At 26.6% G+C, this 21221-nt stretch overlaps 1 protein-coding gene and 1 long non-coding RNA gene across 2 annotated transcripts; both read left to right on the forward strand.

Annotated features, from left to right (window-relative positions):
* Positions 1–2554: 2554 nt before the first annotated feature.
* On the forward strand, positions 2555–20001 carry LOC105111669 (uncharacterized). Its single transcript, XR_839640.1, has 2 exons — positions 2555–2607; positions 19954–20001. It is a non-coding gene; the product is annotated as an uncharacterized LOC105111669 (long non-coding RNA).
* VPS11 (vacuolar protein sorting 11) lies at positions 5752–10308 on the forward strand. Its single transcript, XM_011007103.1, has 5 exons — positions 5752–6133; positions 6412–6588; positions 6726–7049; positions 7139–8911; positions 9282–10308. Exons 1-5 carry the CDS (start codon positions 5909–5911, stop codon positions 9669–9671), a joined length of 2889 nt encoding a protein of 962 aa, XP_011005405.1. The 5' UTR covers positions 5752–5908; the 3' UTR covers positions 9672–10308.
* Positions 20002–21221: the final 1220 nt, after the last annotated feature.

Raw genomic sequence — 21221 nt, forward strand, 5'->3', positions numbered from 1 at the left:
TAGTGTTTGCATCTATTTTTATAATTAAACAATAAGTTGTTTTTATGTGGAGGCTAAAATTTTTGGAAGCATGTTGATTTATTTGATGTTTTTAATACAATTTCTTGGTTCATACAAATATGTTTTGGCCTATAGATGTTAAAAATGTTAAGTTTTGAATCCAAATAGTATAAATATGTTTGTTGTTTAGCTTTGGTAGTTTTAAACTTTGTAATTTCATGCATGTTTTTTATGTTATTTGTTAGTTATTTAAATTTAACGTTGGTTAGTATTGGTAATGTGGTTTCTGATTATCAAAAATAGTATGTTTAGAAATTTAAAAGGTCATTTACAGGATTTGATAGTGTTAGGTATATTTGGACATTTTTTTTACAGTATTCTTTATGTTCTTAAAAAATCCTTCCTTGCCCCTATAATATGAACTAGTTTTAGTTCAATTCTTTGCCTTAAACAATTCAAACAACTTGACTAGTAAATAGTTTAAGATTTATTTGTATGAATAACAAGTTTCTAGGGATTTTAATCATAAGGTGACAGTATTTTTTATGAAGGTTTTTTTTTTTAAAAAAAAAGGTGTGTTTGACAAACACCCCTCGATCTATTTTGAAAGTTTTGGTTTTTTCTTTTAAATAGATTTTTACCTAATATGGCTTTAAAGAATAAAAAACAAAAAAATAAAAAACAATTTTTGCTTGTTGCACACGGCTCAATCCTTACAAAAAAAATTTTATTTATAAAAAGGATAAAAAATATTTTTTAGAAACTTTTTGTGCATTTTTTTTTTTGGAATTTACAAAAAAATTGTATAATTTCTTAAGGATTTGGTCAATATTTTAATACCCTAAAAATTTTATTATCTGAAAATTAATGGTTAACATTCTAGTATAAATGTTGGACCTACTAGTAGATATTTAAGTACTAGAAGTTGACTAGAAAATACACAGAATTATTTTAAATATTCATCAATTTTAATTGAGAGTATTTTTCATCACAACATATGAATTGTGGAAAACATTTTCATCTTGCGGGATATGTAAACCTTGTTAAGGCACCTTTATGGATTCTTTTTATAAGAATTTATCTAGGCAAATGAGCTTATAATAAATTTAAAATGTTAGACTTGTTCATGAGAGCAAATTTTTATTCGGAGTCATAGACAGACCACCGATTAGAAACCTATCTGCACCTTTGAACCATATCCAAACCAAACAATGTAGCTTACCTTCCTAATTGATGGTCCATTAATGTGCGCTAGGAATGTTAATACCTTCCCTAAGCACAACCAATCCTTTATCTTAAAATTTTAGGTAAGACTAATTCACTTGAGTATTCTAATGACCCTAAACCAAATAACTAAGTAGTGACTCCTTAATTCCAACATCGCCATACTGTGTGCACTTGTGCGACAACAACATGTTCGTAATGTATTATTTTATTCTTTTTTACATTATAAATTAACTTAAAATCCTACATATAGTATAGCATAACTGAATCGCTCCTATAATTTTTTTTATTAGCTTACAATTTATTGATTTATATATTTCTTGATTTATTTCATTAAACATAAATAGCATCCTTTCATTTTTTTTTAATAAAAAAATATGGTGTGATAAAACATATTTGTAACGCTGACACATTCTTTTAATAAATTAAAATTTAACTTGGAATTCAACCTACAACATAGCATAAATTTTCAAGCTAATTAACTAATAAACTAAATGGAGTGGGGCTTATGCTTCATTGTTCATATGAACAAAGAACGAAAAAGCAAAGCACCCTCTCTTTTTTTTATCCCTTTATTGTTTTATTATTGTTCCATAACTTTAATTTTCTTTCAATTAAATCATTTTATTGTCTAATTAGATGGGATTAAGTTTGAACTTATAGTAGAAATATCAAATTAAAAGATAAGGGATTTAATTATAAAAAATAGAGGAAATAGATGGCTAATCCCAAATTCATGATAATTTTCATTTTAATTTGAAAGTTTATATTTTTTTAGCTCATAAGTTTGAAAAAGAACATTAAAAATTGTTATGAAATGATAAAAAAGAAAGAAAGTTATTGAGCGTCATGATTACCGCAATCAAAATAACCACTTTGATGTCAAATGATTACATTTAAAGAAAGAAATTTGATGATATTAGTTTTTGGCCTTCATCTTGCTTTAAAAAATAGATTGGGTTCGTTTAGGTTTTTCAAATTCAATTAATTTTCAATTTTTTAGGTGATTTCAAAGTTAGTAGGTGATTTATAAAGGTTTTTGTTGTGGTCTTGAGGTTTTTACAAATGAAAACTATTTTAGATTTGGGTTTATTAAGTCCAAAAACTTAGACCTTGATTTTTTTAATTAGAAATGACCAAAAAATGTTACAATAAACAACAACCTACATAATTAAAAATAAAGAAAAGAACTTACATGGTCGTTCAACCTACATAATTAAAAATAAAGAAAAGTAACCATCTAGGTAGTGGCCAAGAGATAAAGATTTGGGATTAAGGGGTTTGCTCCTTCTGTGGTCTCAGGTTCGAGTCCTTGGTTGCTCATATGATGGCCACTGGAAGCTTACATGGTCGTTAACTTCAGGGCCCGTGGGATTAGTCGTGGTGCGCGCAAGCTGGCCCGGACACCCACGTTAATCTAAAAAAAAAAAATAAAGAAAAGAAATGAATGACATGTTATATTACACAAGAAATAAAAGGAACTAAGGTCTGTAAGACTTTTTTATTCCAATTAGGCTCTTTGGTCGAGGCTATTTTTTTTTTGTGGTTTTTACTTTTTTTCATTTCCATTATTTGTTTTTATTTAAATATTAATTTTTTTTATCTTTTTTATTTCTTAAACAAATTGAATTAGTTTTTTTTTTTAAGAGTGATTTTTTAAAATATTTTTTTAGTTGCTTGATATTTCAAAATATTAGTTTGATATATCACGGATTTTCTTCTTTTTATATTCTATATGGATTAGCTGTATATTAATGAAGTTTTTATAAAAGTAGACATAATTTGTTAGTAACAACAATTACCCAATAAAAGAAAATGAACGAAAAAATTTAAAATAAAATGGATAATTGATTTAAAATATAAAGTATATGAATCTATCTTTTTTCTTTATTATGAAGGTTAACTTCATGCTTTAATATTTATTCAGTATTAATAATTCTTTTAGATTTATCAATTTATATATTTCTTAACTTATTATATAAAATATAAATAATATTTTTTTATTTACTTACTGGAAAAATCTGGAAAAATATGATGCATGAAAACTTATCCATAACATACTAATTTTTTATGTTATAAATTAATTTGAAACCCAATTCATGATGTAGCATATCCAGAACATTATATTTTTTTTAATTAGTATTAATAACACTTTCATAGCTTATCAATTCATAGTATTTTATTTTATTTCATTACGTATAAATATTATTATGTTTTTTATTTATAAAAATCATGATATGATAAAACACATCTATAACTTGGACATTTTTTTCTATTATGTTAAAATTTAGCTTGGAATTCGACCTATAATGTAGTGCCAATTTTAAAGCTAATTTACTAATATAATAAAACATTTGGGGTAAAACCCCAGTTGCTTCAATACTCTAGTTTTTCTTTTTTTCTTGACTCTTTTTTTTTTATTTTTGTTGTTAATTGTTTTTTCTCAACTAAATCCTTGAAGGCTTAATTCGTTGAGATTATATTTGAAATTATAGTAAAAATATCAAATTAAAAGATAAATTATTAAAATATAAAATACAAAAAAAATACATGGTTAATCTTAAATCAGTAAAAAATTTCATTCTAATTTAAAAATTTATCTATTTATTTTTTAATCTTTGTATTTAAGAGAGAAGAGAGAAAATAATTAGAAAATATCACATGAAAGAAAAAAATTACCAATTACTGTTATTCTAACAATTAAAATGGAAAAGCTTGGTTGTAAAGGTTTTTATTCAATGAGAGGAGTAGATGGTTTTTTTGCCTTCAACTTAGCAATAAAAATAGATTGGGGCTTGGTTAGTTCAGTGATTTTAAGTTGTTTTTAAAACTTGTAATGGTCTTTTTTTTATTGTGAGGTAATAAACAGATTTGTTTAGCTTTTTGGGATGTTTTTTAAAAATATTTTTCGTGTTAAAAATTGATTTAAAATATTTTTTTTAGCTAAAAATAAAAACTTAGTTTTTCAAATGTTTTTTACCATCTAAGGTGGCCTAAAACTAGGCATAAAATGACGTGTTATTATTAAATTTTTAAGATAATTTCATAATCATATTTTATGAGTTTAGGATTTATCTTTTAAATTGTAAAAAACAAAAACTCCATCTTATAATCTTAAAATTTCAAGACTTGATAATTGGATAATTGACTAGACATATGTGCATCTTTTAAATTGTAAAAAACAAAAACTCGATCTTATAATCCTAAAATTTCAAGACTTGATAATTGGCTAGACATATATACCTAACTTGTCAAACCTGACCACATGTAACTTTTTTATCTTTATTTAAAAAAAAAAAAGTTTAATTGATATCCCCTTTTTTTATGTATTTATTAGTTTATATTGAATTTTTATTTCAATTTAAATCAACATCCTTTCTCTCTTATTTTTAAATTTATCTTGTTCACTTTTTAAAAAATATTTATTTTTTGAATTATTTTTTTATTTTTATAATATTTCAAGGAAATTGTTGTGATTTATATTTTTTTATATATGGTATAAATAAATTGTTTTTGTATGATGTATTTTAAAAAAATCATTTATTCTTGATGAGAAAAAATAACTCCTAATATGAAAAAAAAATATAAATTTGAAAGAAAAAATAGTGTTAAATATTTACATGCTCATGTGTCTTTTGATTTTAGAATAAATATTGACTTAATTATTTAGTATATAATTAGCATTAATAATCTTATAGAATTGATTGATTTATTTTACACATAAATAACATCTTTGCATCTCTCAATTAAAAAAAATATAAATACATTCTTTTATTTTATTAAAAATTAATTTCAAATGCTAGTGTAAAATATCGATGTTACAAGACATATTGACATGGTCAAATTAAAACTTTATTTTTTTACAAACGATTGAAAGCTTAGAATCAGACCACCCGCTAAAGGACATGCCGACAACATACAGAGGTTGTAAGTGCCACAGACCCCTAAGGTCCAATTATTTTATTTCTTATAAAAAATAATTTTATATAATTTTATACTTGATTACATAAAACTTCCACAACTCTCGAAGATACAACTGCAATGATTAATATCTGTAGTAAAGGATACGTGGTAGTTTAAAAATATATTAAAATAATATTTTGTTAATTTTAATATATTAAAATAATTAAAAAATATAAAAATAATTTTAAATTTTTATGAGTTGTTGAGGTACTTTGAGTCTATTGGTAATTTTTATGGGTTTTTTTTTAGATTTTTAAAAAACAGAAATATAAAATTAAGTTTTTTTAGTTTTTATAAAAAAAAGACAATAACCGCTGTTATTTTTTTAAACCATTTTTCTTGATTTTGAAAATTTTTGATAGCCAGTTTTTGGTTTTTCATGTTTTTGAAATAAGAAATATTTAAATTTGGTTTTTAAAACAGAAGTAATATATTGAATATTTTTTTATTAAAATATAATGTTGTTTTGATTGAAAAAAAGAAAAGAAAAGAAAGATAAACCCAAGTTTACTAATCTGGTTAAAATACATGATTCGGACCTTACTCCAAATTGACCGGGTCAAGAAAATGATTTTACAATATCAAACGCAGTGTCGTTTGTCTATCTCAGAACGACGCCTATCATCCTGCAAGTCTTTCTTCATCTTCTTCTGCTGCTTCCCTTTGGATCCAATAATTCTGCATTCCATGAAAATCTAAATTATTATTTCTGAAAAAAATCATGTATCAGTGGAGAAAATTCGAGTTCTTCGAGGAGAAATACGGAGGAAAGAGCTCCATTCCCGAGGAAGTGACGGCAGGGAAGATCGAGTGCTGTTCTAGCGGCAGAGGGAAGGTGGTGATCGGCTGCGATGATGGCACTGTAAGCTTGCTGGATCGTGGCCTCAAGTTCAATTTCTCTTTCCAATCTCACTCCTCCTCTGTCCTCTTCCTCCAACACCTCAAGGTTTTTTTTTTTTTTTTTCAGTTTCTTTCTTTTTCCTGCGCAATCAGTTTTTGAATTAAATATTGAAAATAGGTATAAAAAATAAAAAGGAAATTTATTTGGTTCAGCGTGAAGTTCAATTTTGGATTTTGAGATCATCGAAGCTTCTAATTTAGGGCAATTTGTTTAAAATGGAGAAAATGTAGGTAAAATACAATTGCTAAATGCTCGTAGTGAAACTAGATCGTGATTTGAATTTGATATTTTTGTTTTTTGTTCTTATTTTTGTGATGAATCAGCAAAGGAATTTTTTGGTGACTGTGGGTGAGGATGAACAAATATCTCCGCAGCAATCTGCCATGTGCCTCAAAGTATTTGATCTCGACAAGATGCAATCCGAAGGCACGAGTGCTGCTACTACCCCTGATTGTATTGGAATATTGCGGATTTTCACCAATCAATTTCCCGAAGCAAATGTATTTAGTTCCTTTCTTTCGTTCTTTTTTTTCCCAGATATTTACCTTGTTTGCTGCTTTCAGTATTCTTTGATTGTACAAACAAAATTTGTATACGGAAAGATGGATATACTAAAGAATTGTGGAAATCTCTGCAGATTACTTCTTTTTTAGTACTAGAGGAAGCTCCTCCGATACTACTCATGGCTATTGGTTTAGACAATGGTTGCATTTACTGCATCAAAGGGGATATTGCGAGGGAACGAATCACGCGGTTCAAGCTCCAAGTGGATAATGTTTCTGATAAAAGTCATTCATCGATTACAGGTCTTGGATTCAGAGTGGATGGTCAAGCCCTTCAATTATTTGCCGTGACTCCAGATTCGGTGAGCTTGTTCAGCATGCATAATCAACCACCCAGGAGACAAACCTTAGATCAGATTGGATGTAATTTCAATAGTGTTACGATGAGTGATCGTTTGGTAAGGAGTCTGTGGAACCTTGTTTGTTTTCTTTCTTATTGCTTTAGTAATTGTATGACATATTGGTCTTTATGTTGCTTTATTACCAGGAGTTAATAATTGGCCGGCCTGAGGCTGTGTATTTTTACGAAGTTGATGGGCGTGGTCCTTGCTGGGCATTTGAGGGAGAGAAGAAATTTCTAGGGTGGTTTCGTGGTTACCTTTTATGTGTTATTGCAGACCAAAGGACTGGGAAAGACACTTTCAATGTTTATGACCTGAAGAACCGTTTGATAGCCCACAGTCTGGTGGTTAAAGAAGTTTCTCACATGCTGTGTGAATGGGGTAACATTATACTTATAATGACTGACAAATCAACTCTGTGTATCGGGGAAAAGGATATGGAAAGCAAGCTAGACATGCTCTTCAAGAAGAATCTGTATACTGTAGCTATCAATCTAGTTCAGAGTCAGCAAGCTGATGCCGCCGCTACTGCAGAAGTTCTAAGGAAGTATGGAGATCATCTATATAGCAAGCAAGATTATGATGAGGCCATGGCACAGTACATCTCCACTATCGGTCACCTTGAACCTTCATATGTGATACAGAAGTTTTTGGATGCACAGAGAATATACAACCTTACTAATTACTTGGAAAAATTACATGAGAAGGGGCTTGCTTCTAAAGATCATACAACCTTGCTCTTAAACTGCTATACCAAATTAAAAGATGTTGAGAAGCTTAATGTATTTATTAAAAGTGAAGATGGTGCTGGAGAACATAAGTTTGATGTGGAGACTGCAATAAGGGTCTGTCGTGCTGCCAATTACCATGAGCATGCAATGTATGTCGCCAAGAAGGCAGGGAGGCATGAACTGTACTTGAAGATCTTACTTGAAGACCTTGGCAGATATGAGGAAGCCTTGCAGTATATTTCAAGTCTTGAACCAAGTCAGGCTGGTGTGACTGTGAAGGAGTATGGTAAAATTCTCATAGAGCACAAGCCAGTGAAGACAATCGAGATACTCATGAGGCTTTGTACCGAGGATGGAGAGTCAACAAAGAGAGAATCCTCAAGTAGCACATACTTGACAATGCTGCCATCTCCTGTTGATTTTCTTAACATTTTCATCCATCATCCACCGTCCCTCATGGACTTTCTAGAAAAATATACGGACAAGGTGAAGGATTCACCTGCACAATTAGAAATTCACAATACCCTCCTGGAGTTATACCTGTCAAATGACTTGAACTTCCCGTCTATCTCACAAGCTAGTAATGGTGTAGATCACACTCTTAAAGCAAGATCAGGTTCATCGGTAATGCCGAAAGCAGAATCCAAATCGAAACCAAGCGCTGATCGCAAAGATACATCTAAGGAAAGAGATCGTATGGAAAGGCGTGAGAAGGGTCTACGACTGCTTAAGAGTGCGTGGCCATCTGACCTGGAGCAGCCACTTTATGATGTTGATCTTGCCATAATTCTCTGTGAGATGAATGCATTCAAAGAAGGGCTTTTGTATCTGTATGAGAAGATGAAACTATATAAAGAGGTTATTGCTTGCTACATGCAATCCCAGGACCATGAAGGATTGATTGCATGCTGCAAAAAGCTGGGGGATTCTGGTAAGGGAGGAGATCCATCTCTTTGGGCAGATCTGCTGAAGTATTTTGGTGAACTTGGAGAAGATTGCTCAAAGGAAGTGAAGGATGTTCTGACATATATTGAAAGGGATGACATCTTGCCTCCTATTATTGTTCTTCAGACACTGTCCAGGAATCCATGCCTTACGCTCTCTGTCATTAAGGATTATATTGCTCGGAAGCTTGAGCAGGAGTCAAAGCTGATTGAAGAAGATCGACGAGCTATTGAGAAGTATCAGGTTTGTGCTTTGCTTCTTTTAAAATTTATTTCACCTTAATTCTGTCCTTGCACCTATCGCCAATAAATGGTCATGAACAGTATTCATCCTCCGTAGAACTGCTTTTTATTTTTGTTGCAGCCAATCAGATTCACTCTTGAAAGTAGACTTGCATATTTGATGCCTTCAGACTCAAACGATCTTTATGAAACTTTCTAACTTTTGAGTTCTTAATTCTCCCTGACAATGTAGAGAATCAAGGCTTTTCTTTTTTCCCCACTTTTAATCTTGGATGAGAATAGACGTTCACTTTCAATTCCATTCTGAACTCTAAATTGTTTATTTACCCAGGAAATACGAAAGTAGTTAATGAGTCCTTTGGTTTTTGCAGGAAGACACTTTGACAATGAGAAAAGAAATTCAGGATCTCAGGACAAATGCGAGGATATTTCAGCTCAGCAAGTGCACTGCTTGCACCTTCACCCTTGATCTTCCTGCTGTCCATTTTATGTGCATGCATTCATTTCATCAGCGTTGCCTTGGCGATAATGAAAAAGAATGCCCTGAGTGTGCTCCTGAATACAGATCTGTTCTTGAAACAAAAAGAAGCCTGGAGCAGAATTCCAAAGATCAAGACCGATTTTTTCAGCAGGTGAAGAGTTCAAAGGATGGGTTTTCTGTGATTGCTGAGTATTTTGGAAAAGGGATCATTAGCAAAACCAGTAATGGATCCACAGGCACTGGCAGGACAGGTGAAACATCTTCCAGCAGTGGCTTCTAAGGTGTTCTACGCGTTGTTGGTCCAGCTTTAAGCATTTATCTCCTTCCTTCATTGGCTTGCAAGCCTCTGCCTGATGTTGTCTGGTAATCAGAGTGGGCAGGGTGACTGCGCAATTCCATGGGTCTGGCTACAATCTGTCTGGATTGGACATTAGTCAAGGTTTGTTATATCGAATTATGATTGCTGTCCGAGAAAGAGAGAAAAATCAGAGTTACTCCACTGAGGGCAAAAGATGGTGAGAGAAAAGGTAGTATTCATCTGCATTCTGTTTTGTGCGAAACTTTCTAACTAGGCATCTCCCTCAAAGGAACTTCAAATGATAAAACAATATGTTCAAACTAGGAGCAGAGTTTTCTTGCCAAATATTGCTCGGTTTCTTGGAAGTGTGAAATTTCAGCCAGCGTTTGTGGTTTCCTCATAATCTTCAAACAAATAATTTTGGGAGTGCGTATTCTAAGAAACCAGTTCATTTTTTGTGTATATTTTGTGAAACATGCGATTGTCCTGAATTATTCACAGCTGGTATTTTATTTTTTTATATAAATTATCTATTTGAGTAGACTGGAAGAGCAAAGAATTTCGGGTCATTGATGAAGTTGGCTGCCTTCTAATTTATGCCCAAAACTTCCATCCTCCATGGCTGGTGACTGAGTTTAGTTGTGCTTTTGAACTGTTAAAAGTACTTGAAAGCTGATAGGCAGAAATGTGCGAAACAATGGGCCATGTAAACTTATTGCGTGTACTTGGCAATCAATTTGAGAATTTGCTTGTCATACCTACTTGGAAGGATTGGCCTGTGGAAGCTTTGGTTTTCTTTAATTTCATAGAGTAATTATTTTGGATGGCAATTTTTAGTAGGGTCCTACTGGCTCGGTTAAACTGTTTTCACCTAATCCTTGTAAGTGTTTGTGTGTCTGCATGGATTGTGAGAATCTAAAATCAGACGAGTGGGGGTGTCTATAAGGGCTCGTGATTGTTTGGTGAATCGAATTATTAGCTAGTCCAATCAAAAGTTGGTACCATAAATTATTATGAACTTGACATTTAGTTTCGAATCAAGTGTTGTATTTCGCCTGCTCATGGCTCGGAGTAGAAAAGGAGATTGTGTTCGGTAAATTTGGAAGTATTTGAATCTGGAGTTTACTGTGTGAACGGATTTATTTTTTTTGGTACCTCTTAGAAAAGCTAGCTGCAGAGACAAATTGCCATTTACTTTCCCGTTTTAAAAATATTTTAAAAAAAAAATAATAATTTTTTTATTTTTATTTTACTTTAAATTAATATATTTTTTATATTTTCATATTATTTTAATACACTGATGTTAAAAAAAAAAAAAAAAATTGTAATAATTTTTAAAATAAAAAACATTTTAAAAAAATGGCAAACACGAAATTGCTTTTTTAATAATGATGCTTTTTGTTTTTAAATTTCAATGTGGCTTTGTTATGAGCAGCTATGTTATAACTATCAATTATTAGCATAGTGTAAAAACATTCATTCATCCTAGAATAGTTATTAATACAAATAAGAAAAACTATGTTATAATTAATTTTTGTATAATCAATGTTTTTTATCTATCGAGAAATATATAGAGTTAAACATGGTAAAATTAAAAATTAAAAGATTTTATTAAAATTGTTTATTTGAAAATTTCTCAAAAAGCTAATAAGAAATCAAATAGAAAGAATGAAGATTCCCCATAAAGCTAATAAGGAAATGTTTGGTTTGGGAATGTGTCATTAAAGTTTTGCAAAGAATGAAAAGACAACCTACTTTTATTAAATGATTTATAAAACAATTTAAAACATATAAAATACTATTTAAAATTCAAAAGAACTATGCCCAGGAGCCATTGAAAGGTTGGAAAAGGCCCAGCGGCTACTTAAAGAAAGTGAAAATAAAAGAAATTAATTTTAATCTGAAGTATAGTTATAGTTGTTTTAAGTGAAAATAAAAGAAATTAATTTTAATATAAAGTATAGTTATAGTTGTTTTTTAAAATATTTTTATATTAAAATATTTTAAAATAATATTTTTTTTATTTTTAAAAATTATTTTTGAGATCATATATTAAAACAATTAATAAATATTTTAATTTTTATAAAATATGATTGATACGCTTTTCTAAATACTGTTTAAAATAAAAAAAAATTAAATTAGATTAATTCAACTTATAAAACCTTGAAAAAATTAAAAAATTACAAAAAACAAAACCATTCATTTATAATAATAAAAAATAATTAATCAAGTTTCACAATAAGTTTCTGACAAGTATTACAAAAAATTTTAGAAATTTCAATAATTGCTTAAAATCAACAACTAATCTTTATGTATTATTAATATTATTATTGATATGTTTGGGATAATAAAAGAGATATAATTTGACCTTCTACTGCATCTATATATATTATAAATATTTTAAAAAAAATAAGAAATATTCATGGTAACCACTCAAACTATGTATAATTTGATATAATTTGACCTTCTACTGCATCTATATATATTATTACAATTGAATCTTGGATTCCATTGAATTTCAAAAATATTTTTAGAAACATGTATAAAAAAATTGGATTATACATCCCAGGCATCCATGATTAAATAATAAAAACGTACAACTCATTTTAATGTAATAAACAAATGTTAAATTTTATAATTATAACTAATATATTATACTCTAAATTCGAGAATAAATCATTATATAATATTAACCTTATAATTTAAATTTAAATTTATTAGAATTATATTTATTAAAAATATAGAGTTTTTTACCATATTTATTATAAATATTAATTATATTTTTATTCCTCTTCAAATGAAATCTCCCTTCAAATAAAACTACTCGCACAAGAGTATTATGAAAAAAAGACCAAAGTCCCTTGTCATTTTTGAAGTAATGACTTATGCCTTACCACGATGTTACTCTATTATTGAGTTAAAAATATCAATTTAATTTAATACTAAAATGAGCTTTAAATTATGCCTTTTAATTAGTAAATGGATAATCTATATTTATAGAGATAGATGTGAGTTAAATCCATGTAATGTAAATATATTATATATAATTTTTCTATTTCTTTTTTTTTTAATTTATGATTTTTTTCTTTTAGTTACATCCTTTTATAACTTAATTAAATGAAATTAGACATGAAATTATGATAAAAATATAAAATTAAAAGATACAGGTCTAAAATATAACAAAGAAAAAAAAATATGGCTAACATTACATTAATAATAATTTTTATTTTGATTTCAAAGGTTTTTTTTTAGTTTATGAGTTTAAAAGATGAGAGAGAAACCTGTAAGAATAAAGAGAGAAAGTGATTAATTTTGTCTTTGTTTAATGATTAAACTCATATATTTTTATGTAAAAAAAGGATGCAATGATTATGGGTTTTATCTATAAATATATATATAAAAAAAGAGATTAAGTTACATTTAGATTTTTGTTTTTTAGATGATTTGTGGTATTTTGGGTTGTTAAGTGGTTTAGGATAGTTTATATCATGTTTATTAAATGTTTTTAGATATAAATAGATTGAAAAATAAATTTTCATCCAAAAAATCCATCCCCTGATTTTTTAACTATCATAATGGTTGCTATATTCCAAGCAATTGCAAGTAACGGGTCACTTCTTTTTTTTAAAAAAAAAAACAACAATAAAGAAGGATGACATGCCGTTCATCTCCTAAAAAAAAGACACAGGCTTGTGTGATTAGACTGCTTGTGTGATTAGGCTTTTGTAAAATGCCTTGCCATGTTGGGAACCCACATCTACGTGCCTAAGTTGATTTTTTTTTTGTTTGATCTGTTTTTTAATTTTATTATTTGATGTTGTGTTTATATATATATATATATATATATATATATATGGGACGCTTTAATAGTAAAAAAAGAAAAAAAAATTGTATATCCAATATTTCTTATATATATATGTATGTATGTATGTATTTCAATTTAATTCTCAATACTTTTATTATTATTTTTTAATTTTTATTTTATTTTAATTGGTTTTCATGAGTTATTTCATTTTATTTTTATAGGGTTATTAAGATTTTAAATAAATATTATAATATGTGACTGGTGCTCAATTTTTTTTCCAATATCATCCTCAAATGTTGGGTTTTTATTGATTTTTTTCTTAAATTTGATCATTTAATATTTAAATATTTTTTAATTGATTTTTATAATTTGTTTTAATTTTTTTATAGAGTTATTATAATTTCAAATAAATATTATGATAATAGGTTAATACTTGATTTTATAAATATTCATTTTTTTATCATATAATTAAGTAAAAATATATATATTTTAAAAAATAGTATTAAATTTAATGGAATTCATAACTTAATTTATGAATTTAATGAGTCAAGTTATGATAATCAAGTCAATTTAATATGTTGATATTTTAATATTAAAAAAAGCTTTTATCTTTAAAAAAAAATTAAATGTTTTTTTAGTTGTCAGACTTTTTGTTATCCAATAATTTTACTATGCAACATCGAGCAATTCATACAATCTAATTTAAAATCTGAGCTGAGCAATAATTGTTTAAGGAGTTTTTAGATTTACCCTCATGTATATGGATAATGCTAAAGAGACTTATATGGCCTGAAAAATCTTAGTGCATTCAAAAAAATTTAATATGACTTGCAACGTACATGCAATAACCTAGTTTAAGATATGTGATCCAAATATATTCATGATTAAAAAATTTATTAAAATAACCTACTTTAAATTAATATATTTTTTATATTTTTAGATTATTTTAATATATTGATGTCAAAAAAATATTTTTAAAAAATTAAAAATTATTATTTTAATATTTTTTAAAATTAAAAACACTTTAAAAAAACCACAAACACAAAATTGCTTTTTTAATTATGATGCTTTTTGTTTTTAAATTCCAATGTGGCTTTGAAATGAGCAGCTATGTTATAACTATCAATTATTAGCATAGTGTAAAAACATTCATTCATCCTAGAATAGTTATTAATACAAATAAGAAAAACTATGTTATAATTAATTTTTGTATAATCAATGTTTTTTATCTATCGAGAAATATATAGAGTTAAACATAGTAAAATTAAAAATTAAAAGATTTTATTAAAATTATTTATTTGAAAATTTCTTAAAAAGTTAATAAGAAATCAAATAGAAAGAATTAAAAAAAAAACAACTCCTAAACTCATAAAGTAAATATTAGTCCTAACAAACTAAGTTAAAATGCTAAAAGATTAAAATTAAAATTATTGAAAATATTTTATAGATATTAAAAAGAAGCCAAGCTCAATTAGCCTATAAATCATATATTTTTTTTATATATAAAAGTTTTGATTGAAAAGTTATATACAATATCCATCTAGTTATTATTATTAATTTGTTAATACTGTGCAAAAATATTCCTTCTAGAGTAGCTATTAATATAAATAAGAGAAATTCTATTATAACTATTTTTGTATATTCAATATTCTTGAAATATATAGAGTTAAATATAGTAAAATAAAAAAAATAAAAGATTTCATTCAAACTATCCGTTTGAAGATTCCCCATAAAGCTAATAAGGAAATGTTTGGTTCGGGAAGATGCCATTAAAGTTTTGCAAAGAATGAAAAGACAACCTACTTTATTAAATGATTTATAAAACAATTTAAAACATATAAATTACTATTTGAAATTCAAAAAGAACTATGCTCAGAAAGTGAAACTAGAAGAAATTAATTTTAATTGGAAGTATAGTTATGGTTGTTTTTTAAAATATTTTTATATTAAAATATTTTAAAATAATATTTTTTATTTTAAAAAAATTATTTTTAAAATCAACATATCAAAACAATCCAAAATATATTAATAAATATTTAAATTTTTATGAAATGTGATTTGTACCGCTGTTTAAAAATAAAAAAAAATTAAATTGGATTAATTCAACTTATAAAACCTTGGAAAAATTAGAAAATTAAAAAAACAAAGCCATTCATTTTGAATAATAAAAAATGATTAATCAAGTTTCACAACAGGTTTTCTAACAATCATTACAAATTTTTTTTAAAATTTTAATAATTGTTCAGGATCAACAACTGATCTTTATGTATTATTAATATTATTATTGATATGTTTGGGACGATAAAAAAAATATAATTCGACCTTCTATTACATCTATATCTATTGTAAATATTTTTTTAAAAAAAAATAAGAAATATTCATGGTAACCACTTAAGCGATGTATATTTTTTTTTCCATAATATAAACAAACAATTAAATCTTTTAATTGAATTTCAAAAATATTTTTAGAAACATGTATAAAAAAAATTGGATTATACATCTCAGTCATCCATGATTAAATAGTAAAAACATACAACTCATAATTAATGAATTTATTTTAATGTAATAAACAAATATTAAATTTTATAATTATAACTAGTATATTAGCATACTCTAAATTCAAGTATAAATCATTATATAATGGTGACCTTATAATTTAAATTTAAATTTATTAGAATTATATTTATTAGAAATATAGAGTTTCTTATCTTATTTATTATAAATATTAATAATATCTTTATTCCTCTTCAAATGGAATCTCCCTTCAAATAAAAATACTCGCACAAGAGTATTATGAAAAAAAGACCAAAGTCCCTTATCATATTAGAAGTAATGACTTATGTCTTACCATGATGTTACTTTATCATTGAGTTAAAAATATCAATTTAATTGAAGGCTAAAATGAGCTTTAAATTATGCCTTTTATTTAGTACATGGATAATCTATATTTATAGAGATAGATGTGAGTTAAATCTATGTAATGTAAATATATTATATATAATTTTTTTATTTTTTTATTTTATGATTTTTTATTTCAGTTAAATCCTTTTATATCTTAATTAGATGAAATTAGACATGAAATTATGGTAAAAAAAACAAAATTAAAAGATATAGATCTAAAATATAACAAAGAAAAAAAATATGGCTAACATTACATTAATAATAATTTTTATTTTGATTTCAAAGGTTTTTTTTAGTCTATAAGTTTAAGAGATGAGAGAGAAATCTGTAACAATGAAAAGAGAAAATAATTATTATTATTTTTTTAACAATTAAACTTATAGATTTTTATATAAAAAAAAAGGATGCAATGATTGTGGGTTTTATCTATAAATATATCTAAAAAAAAAATTAAGTTACATTTAGATTTTTGTTTTTTAGATGATTTGTGGTATTTTGGGGTTGTTAGATGGTTTAGGATAATTTGTATGGTGTTTATTAGATATTTTTAAATAAAAATAGATTGAAAAATAGATTTTCATCTAAAAATCCATCCTCTGAATTTTCAATTATCATAATGGTGGCTAGATTCCAAGCAATTGCAAGTGATGGGTCACTTCTTTCTTAAAACAAAAAAAAGACAATAAAGAAGAATGACATATCGTCCATTTTTTGAAAAAGAGATTCAAGCTCGTGTGAATAGGCTTTTGTAAGATGCCTTGCCATGTTGGGTAACCCAAACCTATATGTCTAAGTTGATTTTTTTTTTTACTTGATTTGTTTTTTAATTTTATTATTTAATGTTGTGTTTATATATATATATATATATATTTCAATTTAATCCTCAATACTTTTATTATTCTTTTCAATTTTATTTTTTTATTTTAATTGGTCTTTGTGAGTTATTTTATTTTACTTTTATAGGATTATTAAGATTTTAAATAAATATTATGATATTTGATTAGTGCTCAATTTTTTTTCAATATCATCCTCAAATGTTGGGGTTTTATTAATTTTTTTTAAAATTTTATCATTTAATATTTGAATAATTTTTAATTGATCTTCATGATTTGTTTTAATTTTTTTATAAGGTTATTGTAATTTCAAATAAACATTACGATAATAGGTTGATAGTCGATTTTGCAAGTATCTATTTTTTTATTATATAATTAAGTAAAAATATATATTTTTTAAAAAATAATATTAAATTTAATAAAATTCATAACTATTTTATAGATTTAATGGGTCAAGTCATGATGACCGGGTCAAACTAATAAATTAACATTTTAATATTAAAAAAAAACTTTCATCTTTGAAAAAAAACTTTAAATATTTTTTCTAGTTGTCAGGTTGTTTTTTTACCCTATAATATTACTATGTAACACGGGGCAATTCATACAATCTAATTTAAAATCTGAGCTAAGCAATAATTGTTCAAGGAGTTTTTAGATTTACCCACTAAATCATTTGTATTGATAATGATAAAGAGATTTATGTGGCCTGAAAAATCTCAGTGCATTAAAAAAATTTAATATGACTTGCAACGTACATGCAATAACCTAGTGATCCAAATATATTCATGATTAAAAAAATTATTAATTAATAACACAATTTAATGTCATTCCATTTTCCTTTTTTAATAAAAAATATTTTTAATTGCACCGTTGCATTTATCTGTTTTCTAAAAATAATTTTAAAAGTTAGAATAGATTTTTAAAAACAACAAGCATGATTTTTTTATTTTAGTTTTTATTTATAAGATATCAAATTACTAATTTTAATATCATCGTACCATCACAACTAGTATTAAACTATTGAAATCATTTTATTATTACCACCATTAGCACTGGTACAACAATTATCATTATCTCCTTTAACATCATTTTTTGATGCAGTCAAAAGAGAATGATAACAGCTTTGTCATAAATTAAAACCTTCAAATACTAAGCGCACCATAATTATTAAGAGACATCCAAAATATTTTATTTTTATTGATTCATGTCTTCTCTGGCTAAAAGGCTATTATAACCATTTATACAAAAAAAAAAAAACTACAAAATCCCAGTAATAATGAATATAAAAAATAAACTTGAAAAGCTTTTCACTTGAAATAGGGAAGAAAAAGTTAGAGAATTATAATAATAAATAATAGAAAAATATAAAATTAATTATAAAAAACATATATTTTTAAAAAAAATTACATGCATCAGTCTCCCCAAGTTAAAAGAAACTCGTCATTGAGTTCAAATCTCGGCCATAAACTATCATCCACAATTATCACCATTTTATATATGGTTCAACCCATTATGGGTTTTGAACACTTTTGTATGAGCTATCTCATTAGGGTCCCTAACACAACACTTTTGCATGCGCTTACTCTATTGTAGATTTTTAATACAATATCTTGGTGCAGCTCGCCCCATTATGGATCCTATCATCAGGATCTCTAATAATAATAAAACATATAGATGTAAACAACACACTAGTTTTGAGAAAGCCTTTTTTTTCCGATGAGAAACCTCTTTGTCCCCTCCAACATGAACACATCTAGTTATGTAATTTCTTTCAACCATGATTATTCAAAAACACATAATAACTAACTATCAGTAATCATTGAGCTCTAAAACGCATCATTTATGACCTCCAACCAAAATCACAAAGAATTGTTGATCTCTGATATCAATTGATGCTGTTAGGAGCGAATAACAGCGAGTTTATTACAACTTAAAACCTTCAAAGATAAAAAATACAATAACTATAAAGAGACATCCAAGATATTTAATTTTTATCTATCCATGTCTCCAATTTTCAAAAGGATGTTATAACTTTTTATATAAGAAAAACTACAAAACCTAGTAATTTACTGAATAAGAAAAACAAACTAAGAAAATTATTCACTTCAAATAAATAAATAAAACTAGAAAATCATAATAATACAAAATATAAAAATATAAAATTAATTAAAAAAATAAATATTTTTCTAAAAAGCTCATGCAACACCATTATTATCATTAACTTCATCGTTACTATTACTACTATCTTCATAAACATGTTATAGTTGTTTTTATTATCATTACAACTACTCCTATCATATCACAACTTACTATAACCACTATTATTTATTAATGAAATCATAATTATAAAAATATTAATAATTTTATAATTTTTTCATTACTCTTATTATCATCACTATTATCATTATTATTATTATTATCGTATATCATAGTGCCATTTAATTATATTGATTAAATTATATAATGTAATTACTTTTATAATGTTTGTAATTAACATTGTATTATCATATTTCTTAAATTAAGTCGGTATAAGAAAGTCTCTTCATGATTCTTTGTTAAAAATACAAGGAATTGCATTCCAGTGCTTGGTCTAGCGGTGGAAGGGGCTTGTCTCCTTCCATTGCACCTGGGTTCCAGCCCTGACGTGCACGCCTGTCACCCCCGCGGTGCCTTACATGCCTACTGGGTTTGTAGGGTATTCAGTGGGCCGTGGGGATTAGTCGAGGTGCGCACAAGTTGGCCCGGACACTCCACGTAAATCAAAAAAAAAAAATGTAAAATGAAGAAGAAAGTGTTGCCGAATGCGGTTAATTCCTTTTGTTTTGAGCAGAACAATGAAGAAGATACATACATTCTTGGCTGTTGAAGACATTGTCAACCAATGTCATACAAATTAGTTGACAAAAGCTTCTATGGTTTAATATAATAAATAAAATTAAATATAAAGAAAAAAAAGAAATTTATAAAAAATAGTAAAATTAAAGAACTTTAAGAACTTTCAAGGGAGAAAAAAAGGCAAAAAAAAGAAGAAGAAGCTATTTATTAAATTAAAGATCACTGTCATAATTTTTATTTATTTATTTATTATCATTAATATTATTTTGGCTTTGAAATATTTTGACAACCCGTTATTGCTTCTCTATATTTTTTGAAAGCAAACAAATTTAAATATATGAAAACTAAGGTCCCAGGCAGAGGATCTCGATGATAGAGATTAATGCAGGGGACGGTATTGTACACGTGGACCACATGCGCCTGTATGGTCGCCCCTAGCTGCCAGTCCGGTCTTGGTTCAACTGTTCAAGGAGTCCTGTCCATCATCGTCATCTGTGGTCGGATGTTAAAGCAGTATTTGGTATGCTAGATGGTATTAGCTGGATCGGAGTCATATCTTATGTTTGTTGTCGAAGTCATAGCTTATGTTTGGTGTGAATAGATTGAATGATTTATTTTATTTTATGTTTGATTGACATGAGATAAGATATAATAATATATTGTAATGATAAAAATACTCTTATCTTGTTTATTGTCTAATGTTGGAAGTATACATTATAACATATATTGTTTTTAAAATCAAAACATAAAAAAATATTTCAAATATAAGATAAAAATAAAATATAAAATAAATTTATTTTACCTTTAATATTTAATATGTATCATAATAAAAACTTACATATTTAAATAAAATAATTAGATATGATTTTTTTATTTTATTCTATATTAAGTGTTAAAATTAATAATATCATAATAATCTTGATTATAAAACTCGGATTGACATGAAAAGTTGATCCAGAAGTTGATAGACTTATAGCTTGGATTGATTCGTGTTTAAAAAAGAAATACAGGAATAAATAATTAGATTTGATATTATTAAAAATTCAGATTGACCTGCAACTTGATCAATCTAAGATGAAATACAAATAAAAAATTCATTAATTTTATTAAATTTTTATGGTCGAAACTAGGTTAATTTGATTTTTTTATAAAACAAGT

This window comes from Populus euphratica, unplaced genomic scaffold (assembly GCF_000495115.2).
Source record: "Populus euphratica unplaced genomic scaffold, PopEup_1.0 scaffold611.1, whole genome shotgun sequence".
Classification (NCBI taxonomy): Eukaryota; Viridiplantae; Streptophyta; class Magnoliopsida; order Malpighiales; family Salicaceae; genus Populus; species Populus euphratica.